General features: G+C 46.6%; 1 protein-coding gene across 8 annotated transcripts in view; it reads left to right on the plus strand.

Moving 5' to 3' along the window:
* MARCHF8 (membrane associated ring-CH-type finger 8) overlaps positions 1 to 13,275 on the plus strand; it is a 182,618-nt gene that overhangs the window by 124,510 nt on the left and 44,833 nt on the right. For 7 of the 8 annotated variants that reach the window (XM_072130870.1, XM_072130869.1, XM_072130871.1 and 4 more), the window contains one exon: positions 7,452 to 7,580. The exons of the other annotated variant lie outside the window; for it this stretch is intronic. In XM_072130870.1, coding sequence (XP_071986971.1) covers positions 7,452 to 7,580 — 129 coding nt within the window. The remainder of the gene's footprint in view (positions 1 to 7,451; positions 7,581 to 13,275) is intronic. 8 annotated transcript variants of the gene reach the window in all.

A 13,275-nucleotide genomic window follows, 5' to 3' on the forward strand; every position in this document is an offset into this window, starting at 1 on the left:
AGATGGACATTCTTAGGTGCACCCCACAGTGTTCTGTCATTTATTAAAATCACAGAAATAGAGGCAATGTCTGGCAGTGTCTCTTCCTTTTCCAGTTGATTTCCATAGGAACTACAATAGTGTTTACATGCTGTCTAGTTTCCATGGTAGCAGGCAAAAGTGAAAGGAGGTAGAGGTTTAGTTCTGTCTGCGAATACAGACAAAGGGGGTTAATTTCATAAAGGGGAATTCAGAAAAGTGCAGAAATACACATTTCCCTTATATGGCCCTTCCATTGTTGTCAATGTGATAAATTGTTGCAACATCCCTGCCAACGCAAGGGGGTAGTTGCGAATAGCACCCTCTCCATGTCAGGATCTATCTGGTGAGCCTGCGCAGAAGATAATGCTAGGAGAACTTTGTGTAATTGCAGCTGTAGATACTGCCTGGAAAGGCAACAGTTAACTGGTGTATATAATCAACCAATGATCTTCCTGCTATGTCGGCTGGAGTGTGATTGGAGAGGTGCTACCACCTGACCAGGGGGAGTATAAAAGCCTCTGCTGGGTGAGAGCACATGGTCTCAGGTCTCAGTGAGCAGCAGACCTTTGGTGCTGCCTCAGCCATTAACCCTAAGAATATGCAGTGCCTCAGTCCTACTGTCTGGCACCCAGGGCAAGTCAGGAGACTCAATCCCAGAACTGCAGCTTCCACTACTTGGACACAGTTCTCCCTGAACCATCCCTGCATCTGCCATCAGGCTGTGTGCACCATTCCTGCAGACTAACTCTCCATGACTAGAGATGAGCGAACATACTCGTCCGAGCTTGATGCTCGTTCGAGCATTAGCGTACTCGAAACTGCTCGTTGCTCGGACGAATACTTCGCCCGCTCGAGAAAATGGCATCTCCCGCCGTTTTGCTTTTTGGCGGCCATAAACAGAGCCAATCATAAGCCAGGAGACTCTGCACTCCACCCAGCATGACGTGGTACCCTTACACGTCGATAGCAGTGGTTGGCTGGCCAGATCAGGTGACCCTGGAATAGACTAGCCCCTGCCCGCGCTGCTCGGATCATTCTGTGTCTGGATGCCGCTAGGGAGAGAGCTGCTGCTGGTCAGGGAAAGCGTTAGGGTGTTCTATTAGCTTACTGTTAGGCAGGAGTGATTCTCCAAGAACCCAACAGCCCTTCTTAGGGCTACAATAACGTTCTACTTTTTTTATTTTAATTTGCAGCTAGTACCATATTGTGAGGAATTTGCAGGGGGACTTGCTACCGTTGTGTTTAGCTCTTAGTGACACACATATCCACCTCAAACACCAAAGTGGGACAATTTATTAGGGGTTTGATTTCAATTAGGCACAGTCTGCCAGTTTCTTTTTATTTTACGTTTATTTTTTCATAACTCAGCGTCATCTCATCAGTGTGCTTTCATACTTGGCTAGAAAATAGCCATAGGAGAATCCAAACGGCTTACTTAGGCCTACAATAGCGTTATATATTTTATTTCTGGTTGATCTGCTGGTGGCTGGCCTTGCTGTAGTGCATCTACTACCATATTGTGAGGAATTTGCAGTGAGACTTGCGACCGTTGTGTTTAGCGCTTAGTGACGCACATATCCATCGCAAAGACCGAAGTGGGTCAATTTATTAGGGGTTGGATTTCAATTAGGCACAGTCTGCCATTTACTTTTTATTTTACGTTTATTTTTTCATAACTCAGCGTCATCTCATCTGGCATAGCAGTGTGCTTTCATACTTGGCTAGAAAATAGCCATAGCAATAGGATAGCATCGTTTGGTTTTAAAAACTAAAAAACACAAAAAAAACAAAAAAAAAAACACAAAAAAAAGTAAAAAAAAAATTAAAGTTTCATTTTCAAAATGTTTAACCCGAGGGCTAGGGGTAGAGGACGAGGGCGGGGACGTGGGCGTCCAACTACTGCAGGGGTCAGAGGCCGTGGTCCTGGGCGGGGTGAGACACCACCTGCTGATGAGGGAGCAGGGGAACGCCGCAGAGCTACACTCCCTAGGTTCATGTCTGAAGTTACTGGGACTCGTGGTAGAGCACTGTTGAGGCCAGAACAGTGCGAACAGGTGATGTCGTGGATTGCCGACAATGCTTCGAGCAATTTGTCCACCAGTCAGTCTTCCACGCAGTCCACCCATGTCACCGAAATCGGCACTCCTCCAGCTCCTGCACCTCAGCCTCCTCCCCCCCAGTCTGCCCCCTCCCAGGAAAATTTAGCATTTGAACCGGCATACTCTGAGGAACTGTTTTCTGGACCCTTCCCACAGTCACAAACCACTTGTCCGGTTGCTGCTGAGCAATTTTCCGATGCCCAGGTTTTCCACCAGTCGCAGTCTGTGGGTGATGATGACCTTCTTGACGTAGTGGAAGAAGTGTGTAAAGAGGTGTCGGACGATGAGGAGACACGGTTGTCAGACAGTGGTGAAGTTGTTGTCAGGGCAGGAAGTCCGAGGGGGGAGCAGACTGAGGGATCGGAGGATGATGAGGTGACAGACCCAAGCTGGGTTGAGAGGCCGGGTGAACACAGTGCTTCTGAGACTGAGGAGAGTCCTTGACCAGAACAGGTTGGAAGAGGCAGTGGTGGGGCCAGACGGAGAGGCAGGGCCAGAGCTGGTGCATCAGCGCCAAATGTGTCACGTAGTGAAGCTCCCGTGGCGAGGGCTCCCGCGGCGAGGGCTAGATTTTCAGAAGTCTGGAGGTTCATTAAGGAAACACCGGATGACCGACGGACTCTGGTGTGCAACCTTTGCCAAACCAGGATCAGCAGGGGTTCCACCACTACTAGCTTAACTACCACTAGTATGCGCAGGCATATGAATGCTAAACCACCAGCATCCACCAGCGTTCAGCTCTCCATACCCCAGACGCTGGAGCGGAAAAGGAAATATAGTGCAACCCACCCGCACGCCCAAGCCCTCAATGTCCACATCTGCAGATTGCTTAGCCTGGAGATGCTGCCCTATAGGCTGGTAGAGACCGAGGCCTTTCGCAACCTCCTGGCGGCGGCCGCCCCTCGGTATTCGGTCCCCAGCCGCCACTACTTTTCCCGATGTGCCGTCCCAGCCCTGCACCAGCACGTGTCAGACAACATCATCCGTGCCCTGACCAACGCCGTTTCTGACAAGGTCCACCTGACCACGGACACGTGGATGAGTGCTGCCGGGCAGGGCCACTATATATCGCTGACAGCACATTGGGTTAACTTGGTGGAGGCTGGGACCGAGTCTGACCCTGCGGCTGGTCATATACTGCCGACGCCGAGGATTGCGGGGCCTACCTCGGTCCAGGTCTTTCAGGCCTACTATGCCTCCTCCTCCTCCCACCCCTCCTCCACCTCCTCCTCCGAACTACCATCCGTGGGCATGGCGCCATCAGTCGCTAGCTCTAGGCACAGCAGCAGTGCCGTCGCTAAGCGACAGCAGGCGGTGCTCAAACTGCTGAGCCTAGGCGATAAAAGGCACACACCGCCCAAGAGCTATTACAGGGCATTCCACATCAAACTTGTTAACTTTGTCGCCACCCTGCTGTGTAATCCACAAAATATACTGCCAAACTTTTACCATTTACCGATATTATTTGAGCGCTTCTTGCGCATCTGTTTACATTCCCCTCACCCGCCATATCCCAAACTTGTAAGAACGCTACTACACTTAACTTGGTGGAGGCTGGGACCGAGTCTGACCCTGGGGCTGGTCATATACTGCCGACGCCGAGGATTGCGGGGCCTACCTCGGTCCAGGTCTTTCAGGCCTACTATACCTCCTCCTCCTCCCACCCCTCCTCCACCTCCTCCTCCTCCGAATTACCATCCGTGGGCATGGCGCCATCATTCGCTAGCTCTAGGCACAGCAGCAGTGCCGTCGCTAAGCGACAGCAGGCGGTGCTCAAACTGCTGAGCCTAGGCGATAAAAGGCACACACCGCCCAAGAGCTATTACAGGGCATTCCACATCAAACTTGTTAACTTTGTCGCCACCCTGCTGTGTAATCCACAAAATATACTGCCAAACTTTTACCATTTACCGATATTATTTCAGCGCTTCTTGCGCATCTGTTTACATTCCCCTCACCCGCTATATCCCAAACTTATAAGAACGCTACTACACTTGATCTTATACAAAAGGTTCTTAGAAGTGCTGTTTGGGGAGTAGCCTAGAGACAGGGGCTTGGATTGGCGAAAGCTCGCCTGGCAGCGGAGTGCCAGCTCCATCCCAAGATCCAACTAACATAGTTTTAACTGCAGCACCTTTAATCTACTACTAGTTCACTGCCTCCATACATGGTCCCCTTATCAAACGAGCTGTGTCAGGCAGAATTTTCAGGTGTTTCACTACATACATAGTGGAACTCGGCGCGTCTGTCGCCGCCATGCTGGAGACCTGCAGTTGCAATCATAGCAGCACAATATGGATGCCCCATACTGTCGCTCTTAATAATGGAAGTCCTCTCCATGGCTGCCTCCAAATGTCGTCCCATTATCAAACGAGCTGTGTCAGGCTCATTTTTCGGGTGTTTCACCAGATACGTTATGGAACTTGGTCACTATGTCGCCACCATGCTGTGTTATCGACTAAATATACCGTCAACCTTTTGTTCACAGAGGAAATAATTTCAGCGCTTCTTGCTCACCTCCTTTGGTTCCTCTCTGCCACCCATTGGTTTGAAGCCTGAGTCCATTTAGGGTATGTCGCCATGCCACTCTCTAGCCTGCCGCTGCTGCCACTGCCTCTGCATGCCGTCCCCTATAGTGTCAGGGTCAATTATTGGATGTTTTACATGCTATCTAGCTTCATTCTGTCACTCTGTCATGGCCATGCTGTTGCCCATAATTTTGGCATAATGGTGCGATTAAGCAGCCTCAGAGGCATCCATGCATGCTGCCCCTGCTGTTTCCTGTCCATTTCCGTGGTGTTTCCATCCTTTTCTGAGGTTCCCAGGTGTTTGGCCAAGCTTCCCTGTGCAGAGCCTTGGTCCCCTTGAAAAATGCTCGAGTCTCCCATTGACTTCAATGGGGCTCGTTATTCGAGACGAGCACTCGTGCATCGGGAAAAGTTTGTCTCGAATAACGAGTACCCGTGCATTTTAGTGCTCGCTCATCATTATCCATGACCTTTCAGAACATGTTGTTTAACCGTTTATGAGCCGTTGCCTGCTGTTCAATAAAGAACTGTAAGTTGATTTGCACTACGTTGCCTCCATCTGATCCCTGAATACGGCTGTCTACCACCTCAGGCTTCCCATCCATTACTTAGGGACTCATCCTACAGACACTCAAGGGTTCCCCCAGGGAGAACCAGTACATCAGCCTCTCCCTCCTTATTTCTCGCACACACCACCTGCTGGACATCTACCAGGGAGTGGGACAGCCCTCTGGTCCCCATACCAAAAAAATAAAAAAGAAAGAAAGAGTCCTTCATCCGAAATCCTTGTGAATGTGTGCGTTCTCTTCACACATGTACAAGAACCCTTCTAGGACCTTTGAAGAACCTCCAAAGGTACTTAAACTGCTGAAATCAAAGGGACCTACTCCTTTCCCAAGAAATTTGCTTCTCTATGTCCATTAGCTAGTGGGCTGATCTATAAGAACCACCATCCTGTAAGGGTCACTAAAGTGTGATGTGCTGTATAAACCAGCTATAATACTTGATGATGAGTTTTAATGTCACTGGGGGTCATGCGCATGCGCCATTGTGTAGAAGGCTCTGGTCAGTGGCAGCGCAGTGAGAGCTCAGCACTCCCTTACAAGCCGACACTTCTCTACACAACTGGTGTAGCCACGCTCCTGCTTATATCCATGTAAATTACACAAGAAGGGTAAAATGTGTATAATACCATCTATAGGGACAATCACATTAAGGGAATTAAATATATTTATAATAATCCAATAAAATGAATTGTGAATGCACATCCTTATTTCCCCATGATAACTATTATAATAGTAATTAGATATAACAAAGATGATTGATGGCAGATTTGGGGAATTTATTTTCTCCAATCCTATTTTCATATCTGTTATCATGTTGGATATATGATTGGCCTGGTTATTAGTTCTTCCACCCCATTCCCCTTGAAAAAAAAAGTGTTTTGGGCATGTCAGACGGGTCTGTTCACATTCATGCGCTACGTTTCACTACAATACACAGGGTGTGGGGATGAGTTTGGCCCTGCAGCTTATGTGTTTACAGTGTGTGTTTAAAGCTAGAACCACATGTATTCGTATTGGTAACTTGTTTATGTGTGGCCCTCGTTACCAATATTAAGCATTTCACTGTAAATACATATGGGATCGGGCCAAACTCCTCCCCACTGCGAATCACAAGCGGTTTACTAAAAACACATATGGGGTCGGGCCAAACTCCTCCCCACCGTCCTTTGAATTGCATCTCAAAATAGAATTTAAAGGCAGAATGCGTCCAAAGACACACCATGTAATGTTTCCGCACAAGAGTAGAGCACAGTATACACAGGACCATCTTGAATTTACATGAATTCCCTAACAAAGACTATGAAAATAAAATTAAACTAATACAATTTTTGGAAAGTTGTTCTCAAACCCCTTTATATTTTTATATTAATGTCTTATCTTCAGGAAATGTAAAAAGTAACAGGGGAATGATGTTCCCCATGCTCTGATATTGATGACCTATAGTCGTCAGGAGGGAGGGGTTGTGGCAGCATTTTGGAACAGGGGTCAATTTTATCAGAATGTGGTGGAACGTGCCAAATATCTGCAGTGACATAATGAGGCAGATTTACTTACCCGGTCCAGTCGCGATCCAGCGGCGCGTTCTCTGACGCTGATTTGGGTTCTGCCGGGATTCGCTAAAGCCGGCGCCGATGTACCCCAATCCGATTGTGAGCGCCAAAATCAAGGGGCAATTCGGCGCAAATCGGAAAAATTCTGGAAACCCGGCAGAAAACCGTGATTCGGACCCTTAGTAAATGTGCCCCATTGTTTAGGGTCTTTGTGATACAGGCTTTATTTTAGATACATGCATTATCAGACATTACGTCCATAGTATGGCTTTCTAGATATTTTACTGGCTATATTATACCATATATTTTATATATAACTAGGGTTACTATGTGCAGTCCATCATAATAAATGCACTTTGTGAAGTTCATGAGTGAATTGTCCATGATTGTGTCTCCTTGTCCGCCCCCCTGTAGGTGGCTATCCTCACTGAGCCTTATGAGGCTGCATTTCTAATGCGGTTGTCAACACAGGACTGGCTGCAACCTCACAGCTCACGAAAGCACTAGTTGGAGGCGGGGGCAGTGGGCCTTGAAGGAGGATAAAGAGGAGCACATACATTATTCATCCATTGCCTCTTGTCACAGGAATCAGCTGGAGGAAGTGCTCCGGCCACTCTCCTCTTACTTGCTAGCCCTAGCCGGCTTTTAACAAGCCCAGGCAAGTCAACTTTTCCTCTCCCTCTACAGGCGAATGTAGGGCAGACGGCAGATGTGCACAGACCTCATCCTTTTAGTCGGGATTACTGGAGTCATGCGAGAGGAAGGAGCTTTAATACGGATACTCTGATGCATTCATGTTGGAAAATGAAGCTTCAGGTAGGGCAGCGCTTTGTCAGCAGACTTGTCTCTCATTTATTATTCTTCCTCCTGGGCATATAGCAGCGGAGTACAATAGCTTGTGACTCCAAAAGTAAATGGCCTTTCATTACTATTATTTGTATCGCTGCTATAATATTGTTATATTTTAGCCCAGTTTACATCCAGCCTTTGTGTCACACTTTGTTAGTAGACCCAAGAGCTGAACATCAGTTCTGTATGTGGACACGTAGATCATGGACAAATGAAAATGTAGCTGTGGATGTGTGTATACTATACGGTGACATCTACTCATCATAGGCATTGAAGTGTACAGTAATTGATAGCGGTTGTGTCAGCGTTGGCATTATAGATCCCGGGGGATCCCTGGAGCATCTCCTAATGTAAACAAAGGCTCTTTGTTTGGCGCAATGTTTGCTGCCTGCTTTTGCCCATGTCATATCATTGCTGTATAAAATGATAACCCTACTTTCTTTGTGTTTGATAAAACGCTGGCTTTTCGTACCAAGTGCCGCAATATGGAACACTTTACAATAGGCGGACACGGAGTGTCATGATGCAAAGGTACATGGTGTATACCCAGCGGGGCACGGGCTTGTTATTCACGCTTTACATGCCAGTTACCTAGAGGAAAATAATGACATCACTGCAGCATGGAGAAACATTTAGCTTTGTGTGAAATCTCCGGAGAGAAGGTTGACGATCACATGGTCTACTGGGGGTTAGTGTATACTGTATGCCAATGCAATGCCCTGCAGAACTGGCACAACACAATGCCCGAAATATCACTTGATTCATTCTGGGGCTGTTTGGAAAATGTGACTTCTCATAGAGCTAGGCGAATACTATAATTGGTGTGTTACGCTGACACACAGCTGCGTGTTTGTACCAATTTCATCGTATCACCTGTTCTGTGGGAAATGTTTCACAATATCTGTGTTGTATCCGGGAATCCGGCTCATGTTGCGCTAAAACTCTAGATGTAGCAGAGCCCAATCTGCCAAACTTGTGCTTCCCAGCAGTCCTATATACAACGTCTAGTATACTCTGCCCTGCTACATCTAAAAGTACTTTCAGAAGTAGTGTTTTTTTACATCCATTAGTGATTTGTGACTGTGTTGTCCCTAGGTACATTCCCTGGGGATTGGCTTTGCAGGGGGCAGCCATGTTCCATCACGTGGAGATTACATTGCTGCCTGCCCTCCATTGTGTACATATGTACACATAACCCTATGTTGTTAATAGAAGACCTCCCCGGGGGAGGCTCAATGGGATTATACATATAATAGACACCTTCTCATTCAGCGCTAGTGACCATTGTCCATGTAGACAATGGACAAAGGAACAAAAGCCCCAGTCTTGGTATCACGAAGATCTCAGGATCTGCTCATGCTGGGATATGCATCACATTATTCTTTGGATTGTAGTAGGGAGAGAAGTTTGTGGTTTACACTAATAGTTAATCCGTTTCAGAGGGTGACTTGTGCGTAATCTGAGATACATGTGTATACGGCAGCCATATTAATGGGCTTATAATGAGGACAGCTGTTTGGTGACACTTGGCTGAGCATTGAAGTTCTCCATAGTCACGACAATCAGTGTGATATTAATCTTGTGGGGGCCTGAGAAACTAGCACGTACTAAAGATAGATGGTTTATTGTGTATTCATGGAGGGTAACCCACGTGTAGTACACAGACCCTGTTTGTGACGACACAGACTACTAACTCAAGATGCGTAGAAAACTTCTAAATTGCTATACATGCAGACATGCCCACCGTCAACAAATGCTGGAGCAGACAGGTGTAGAAAAGATAATAAAAACCTAACTCGCCTTTCCAGCTCTGCAGGAAAGGCCAGCTAAACCCTGTGTGCAATATCAGGCCTTAAAGGGGTTTTCCAGACACATACAAGTTAGCCCCCATGCACAGGATAGGGGTTAACTTGCTGACGGGTGGGGGTCTCAGAGATGGGAAACCCATGGATTATGAGAACGGCGGTACATTGTACCTTCGGCATGGCCTGAGATGAAGAGAGCAGCCGGTCATGTATGCGCCATGTACTCCATTCATCTCTATGGGGCTGAGCGCCATACTCGCCAATCTCCGTTGTAGGCCTTTTGAAATCCTTGGGGCCTCGTCATAGCTGTTGAAACATTGGCTAATACAAAGCCAAAAACAAAGTTTGTGTGCACGTAGCATAAGCTTCTAATGGATCATTGGTCGAGCGGATTGCTCTGGCCTCAGTGGTTATGTGTGCAAGTGACTTCTGGGGGAGGAAGTGACTGACTGAGCGGTTACATGAACAGTGGGTGTAACATCATCCCTTCTGGTGTGCTGGAAAGAAAGAACCTTTAAAATGTGTGTAAATTCTCTAAAAAAAATAAAATAAAAATAGATTGATAATCCCATTAAACAGTGAAACAAATCTATACCTGCAGCGTTTCACAGTCGCATTGATTCTATAGTAATGTGGCAGTAGTATAGGATTACAGTATAGATGGGAGGTTACGTTTATGTGTAGTCTGTATACATGTAGTGGCATCTTGTATCATAACCTTTCACAGTATGTTGTCCTCTCAAAGGAACAGCACAAGACTTGTATGTAATTTCACTCTAGGTCTAGAGGAACCTCCTCTAATGCCAGTCATCTCATGTCATGTCAAGAGACGGGGTCTGGGCCGATCTAAGTGGCGTCTTATTTCTGTACCTGATCAGGTGAGATGTAACAATGGCTTCCCTTGAGGATTACGAATGATGAATATTGAATTATGGACCTTTTTACCACCACTGAGCTTTGATATAGATGGTGCCACACACTCTCCCTGAGGGTCGGCGCCAGCACTGGGCATACCTGGGCAAGTGCCTGGGGCCCGGGCTGCTGGGGGGCCCACATAAGGCTGTACATAAGGAATCCAAGGGAGTGGAGGGGAGCTGTATGTATAGAATCCATAGGGGGTGAGGGGGCTGTATATAAAATCGCCATGAGGGGGTATTTGAGATGATTAGGAGGAAATATTTTAGGGAACAGGAGACTGTTTGAGTTTTTAATGCCGCCATGTGAGTACGCTGCAAAGGGGCCTATTGAGGCTATGTCGCCCAAGGGCCTCCTGAAACCTGGAGCTGACCCTGCTCGCTCTCCTTGACTCTTCTGCTTGGTGCCCTGTGTTCAATGGTTCAATGGCTGTGAAGAACCTTCCCCCCTCTGACAGCAGGGTAACGCGATGTGTTAGGTGATAGAACTACTGAAGCAGTCTGGAGACATCTCTCAGGCTTTGCTGCTATTCTTCTTCAAGGTCTGCACCTTAGCACGTCATTGAGAAAGGGGAAGCAATTGTTTGCTCAGCCATTCATGCTATAGGAAAACAATCCACACCGTACAAGAGCTTGTAAAACCCAACACAAATGTGGTACATGTGCTGCAACACTGAATCACAATGCAGAGACGTGAAAAAGTGTGAAGGAGCTAATTATGCAAAACCGTCTTCATAGGAAACTCAAGGACGCGTGAGCCCCATAATCTCTATGGCTATTCTATAGGATTGCATGATATCAGGGTTTCCAATGGAAAAAGCCTGCTATTATGTATAATTTAGGTGAACCCGGTTCACTAATGTAGGAGTGGAGGTTAATGTGAACATGCTGTGCAGATGGCAGGAGTGAGCATGGGCGCCTACGTCAGCAGTGCCAGGGTTTCAAGCCTTAGTGCCAACTCTCACTTCTGTTCTAAAATTTCCTGAAGTCTTGGCGGGCAGTGCTGGCATGGAGACGAGCATTTTGCCTGTCAGTCCTTCTATTTTCAGTCCTATTGGCAAAGATAAGCTGCTGTTGAATCATTGTGGTACAGTCATAATGGGCATATGCCACTAAAAGTCCTTAAAAAGTGTACAATTTCGTATATAATGATAAAATTAAAGGACTATCGCTGTCAGTCAGTCACTGTAATGTACCGTAAAATTATCAGCCAACTATCTCACTACTCCTAGAGGTAGAGAGCAGGATCCGCTATCCTATTGCTGTGTTGTTTTATCCCTTTATTGTGTCTATAACGGCTAATGTAATTATTGGATGCAGGTATCAACAGTTTATAGGCGGTTTGCACTATTGCCAGGTCATAGAGATGCACAGGGACATCTGTAGAGGTCTTCAGCTCATACATATTAGAGAAGCACTGAGGTCGGAGGTCCAGCACGGCTCGGAGAAGTAGCATTGTGCTTGTGCATGGAACCCCAGTGCGGCCGCCTGGAGTCTATGGATTTATCCGGAGGGGTGGGTTTTCCAAACGATGAAGTTTTATTTTCTGTACATCCAGTTTATTTTTTTTTTATAGGTAGCTTGTGTAAGGTTATGCCTTTACCGTTACCCCCTTCCAAACACAAAGCAAATAAAAGAGGTCCTGGGTGTATAATGTATTTTTGGAAGTCACTTTTCCACTTGGTGTGTGAAAGGGAATCTGTCAGCAAAAATTGACCTAATTAACCTCTACTAGAATGTTGTCAAACAGGTTAACACCTTCCTGCTCATGTTTCTTTCATGGCCTGTGGCGGCCACATCCAGAAAATCCACTTTGAAGTGAGTTTTACACTAGTTGTATAAAGTCACAGAATTTGGCACTGAAGTCAAGCGTGTTGGTATTTGATGTCCTTATGTCAGGGATCATCGCTAACCAGATCTCCTGAAGCAGTCCTGGTGTATGATGTTGATGAAAATATAGGAGGCGATCTGAGGTGGGGAGAGCTTGACTTCAGTGCTAAACTATTCTCCCCCATTACTTTATGCAACCATTTCACATCTCACTTTGAAGTTGATATTCTGAATGATTCCCCCATATTGGGCCATGAATGAAACACGAACTGCAAGGTGTTAAATTGCACAACAACTTGATGATAGTGGTTCATTAGGTGAATATCTGCTAACAGGTTCCCTTTAAACCTTACATATACCCTCATGCAGTGGTGGTGAACCTATGGCACGGGTGCCAGAGGTGGCACTCAGAGCCCTCTATATGGTCACCCTTGCCATCACCCCAGGGGACGGTTTGCCAGACAGGACTCAAGGCCTTTTGCAGTCCGGGGGCAGCCCAGGACCCTAGAAAGAAGCTACAATGATAATCCAAACTTCTTCTCCTTCTTTCTACTGTATTGGTGTCCTCAGGTTCCTATACAATTTAAACCTGTGAAAGAGCAGTGAGTAAGTGAGTAAGCAGCTTTAATTGTCGCATTGTCACTTTGTGAAAAATATGTGGGTTTTGGTTGTAGTTTGGGCACTTGGTGTTTAAAAGGTTTGCCATCACTGCCCTAATATAACCCCTCTCCATTGCACTGGGGCAATTTCTTCTTCTAATCTTCCTCTTTTGTATTTGCAGAGGAGAAGTAACCCATAAAATGCCACATTTCTAGTAGAACTTGTAATACATCTTCCCATCATCCTTTTGAACCCATCCTGACACGTCCTTTCCCTGACCTCTATCTCATCTCTCCTGTTCTGTCTCTTGTGGCTTTCCCGTCCCTGAGATGTCTATGTGTGGTTATGTGCAGCACTTCAGGCCATCTGTGGCCATCAATGTAAATTGTAAGGATTCCAGTAACCCGGCTCTTCCCCCACCAGTGACCACCTAGCTGAGATGTCTGCTCCAGGCTTGAGAAGTCTTCCTGCTGTCCTTAGATTTAACCCTGTCCTAGTAGAAGGCCCTCCTAA

This window comes from Engystomops pustulosus, chromosome 11 (genome assembly GCF_040894005.1).
Source record: "Engystomops pustulosus chromosome 11, aEngPut4.maternal, whole genome shotgun sequence".
Taxonomy (NCBI): domain Eukaryota; kingdom Metazoa; phylum Chordata; class Amphibia; order Anura; family Leptodactylidae; genus Engystomops; species Engystomops pustulosus.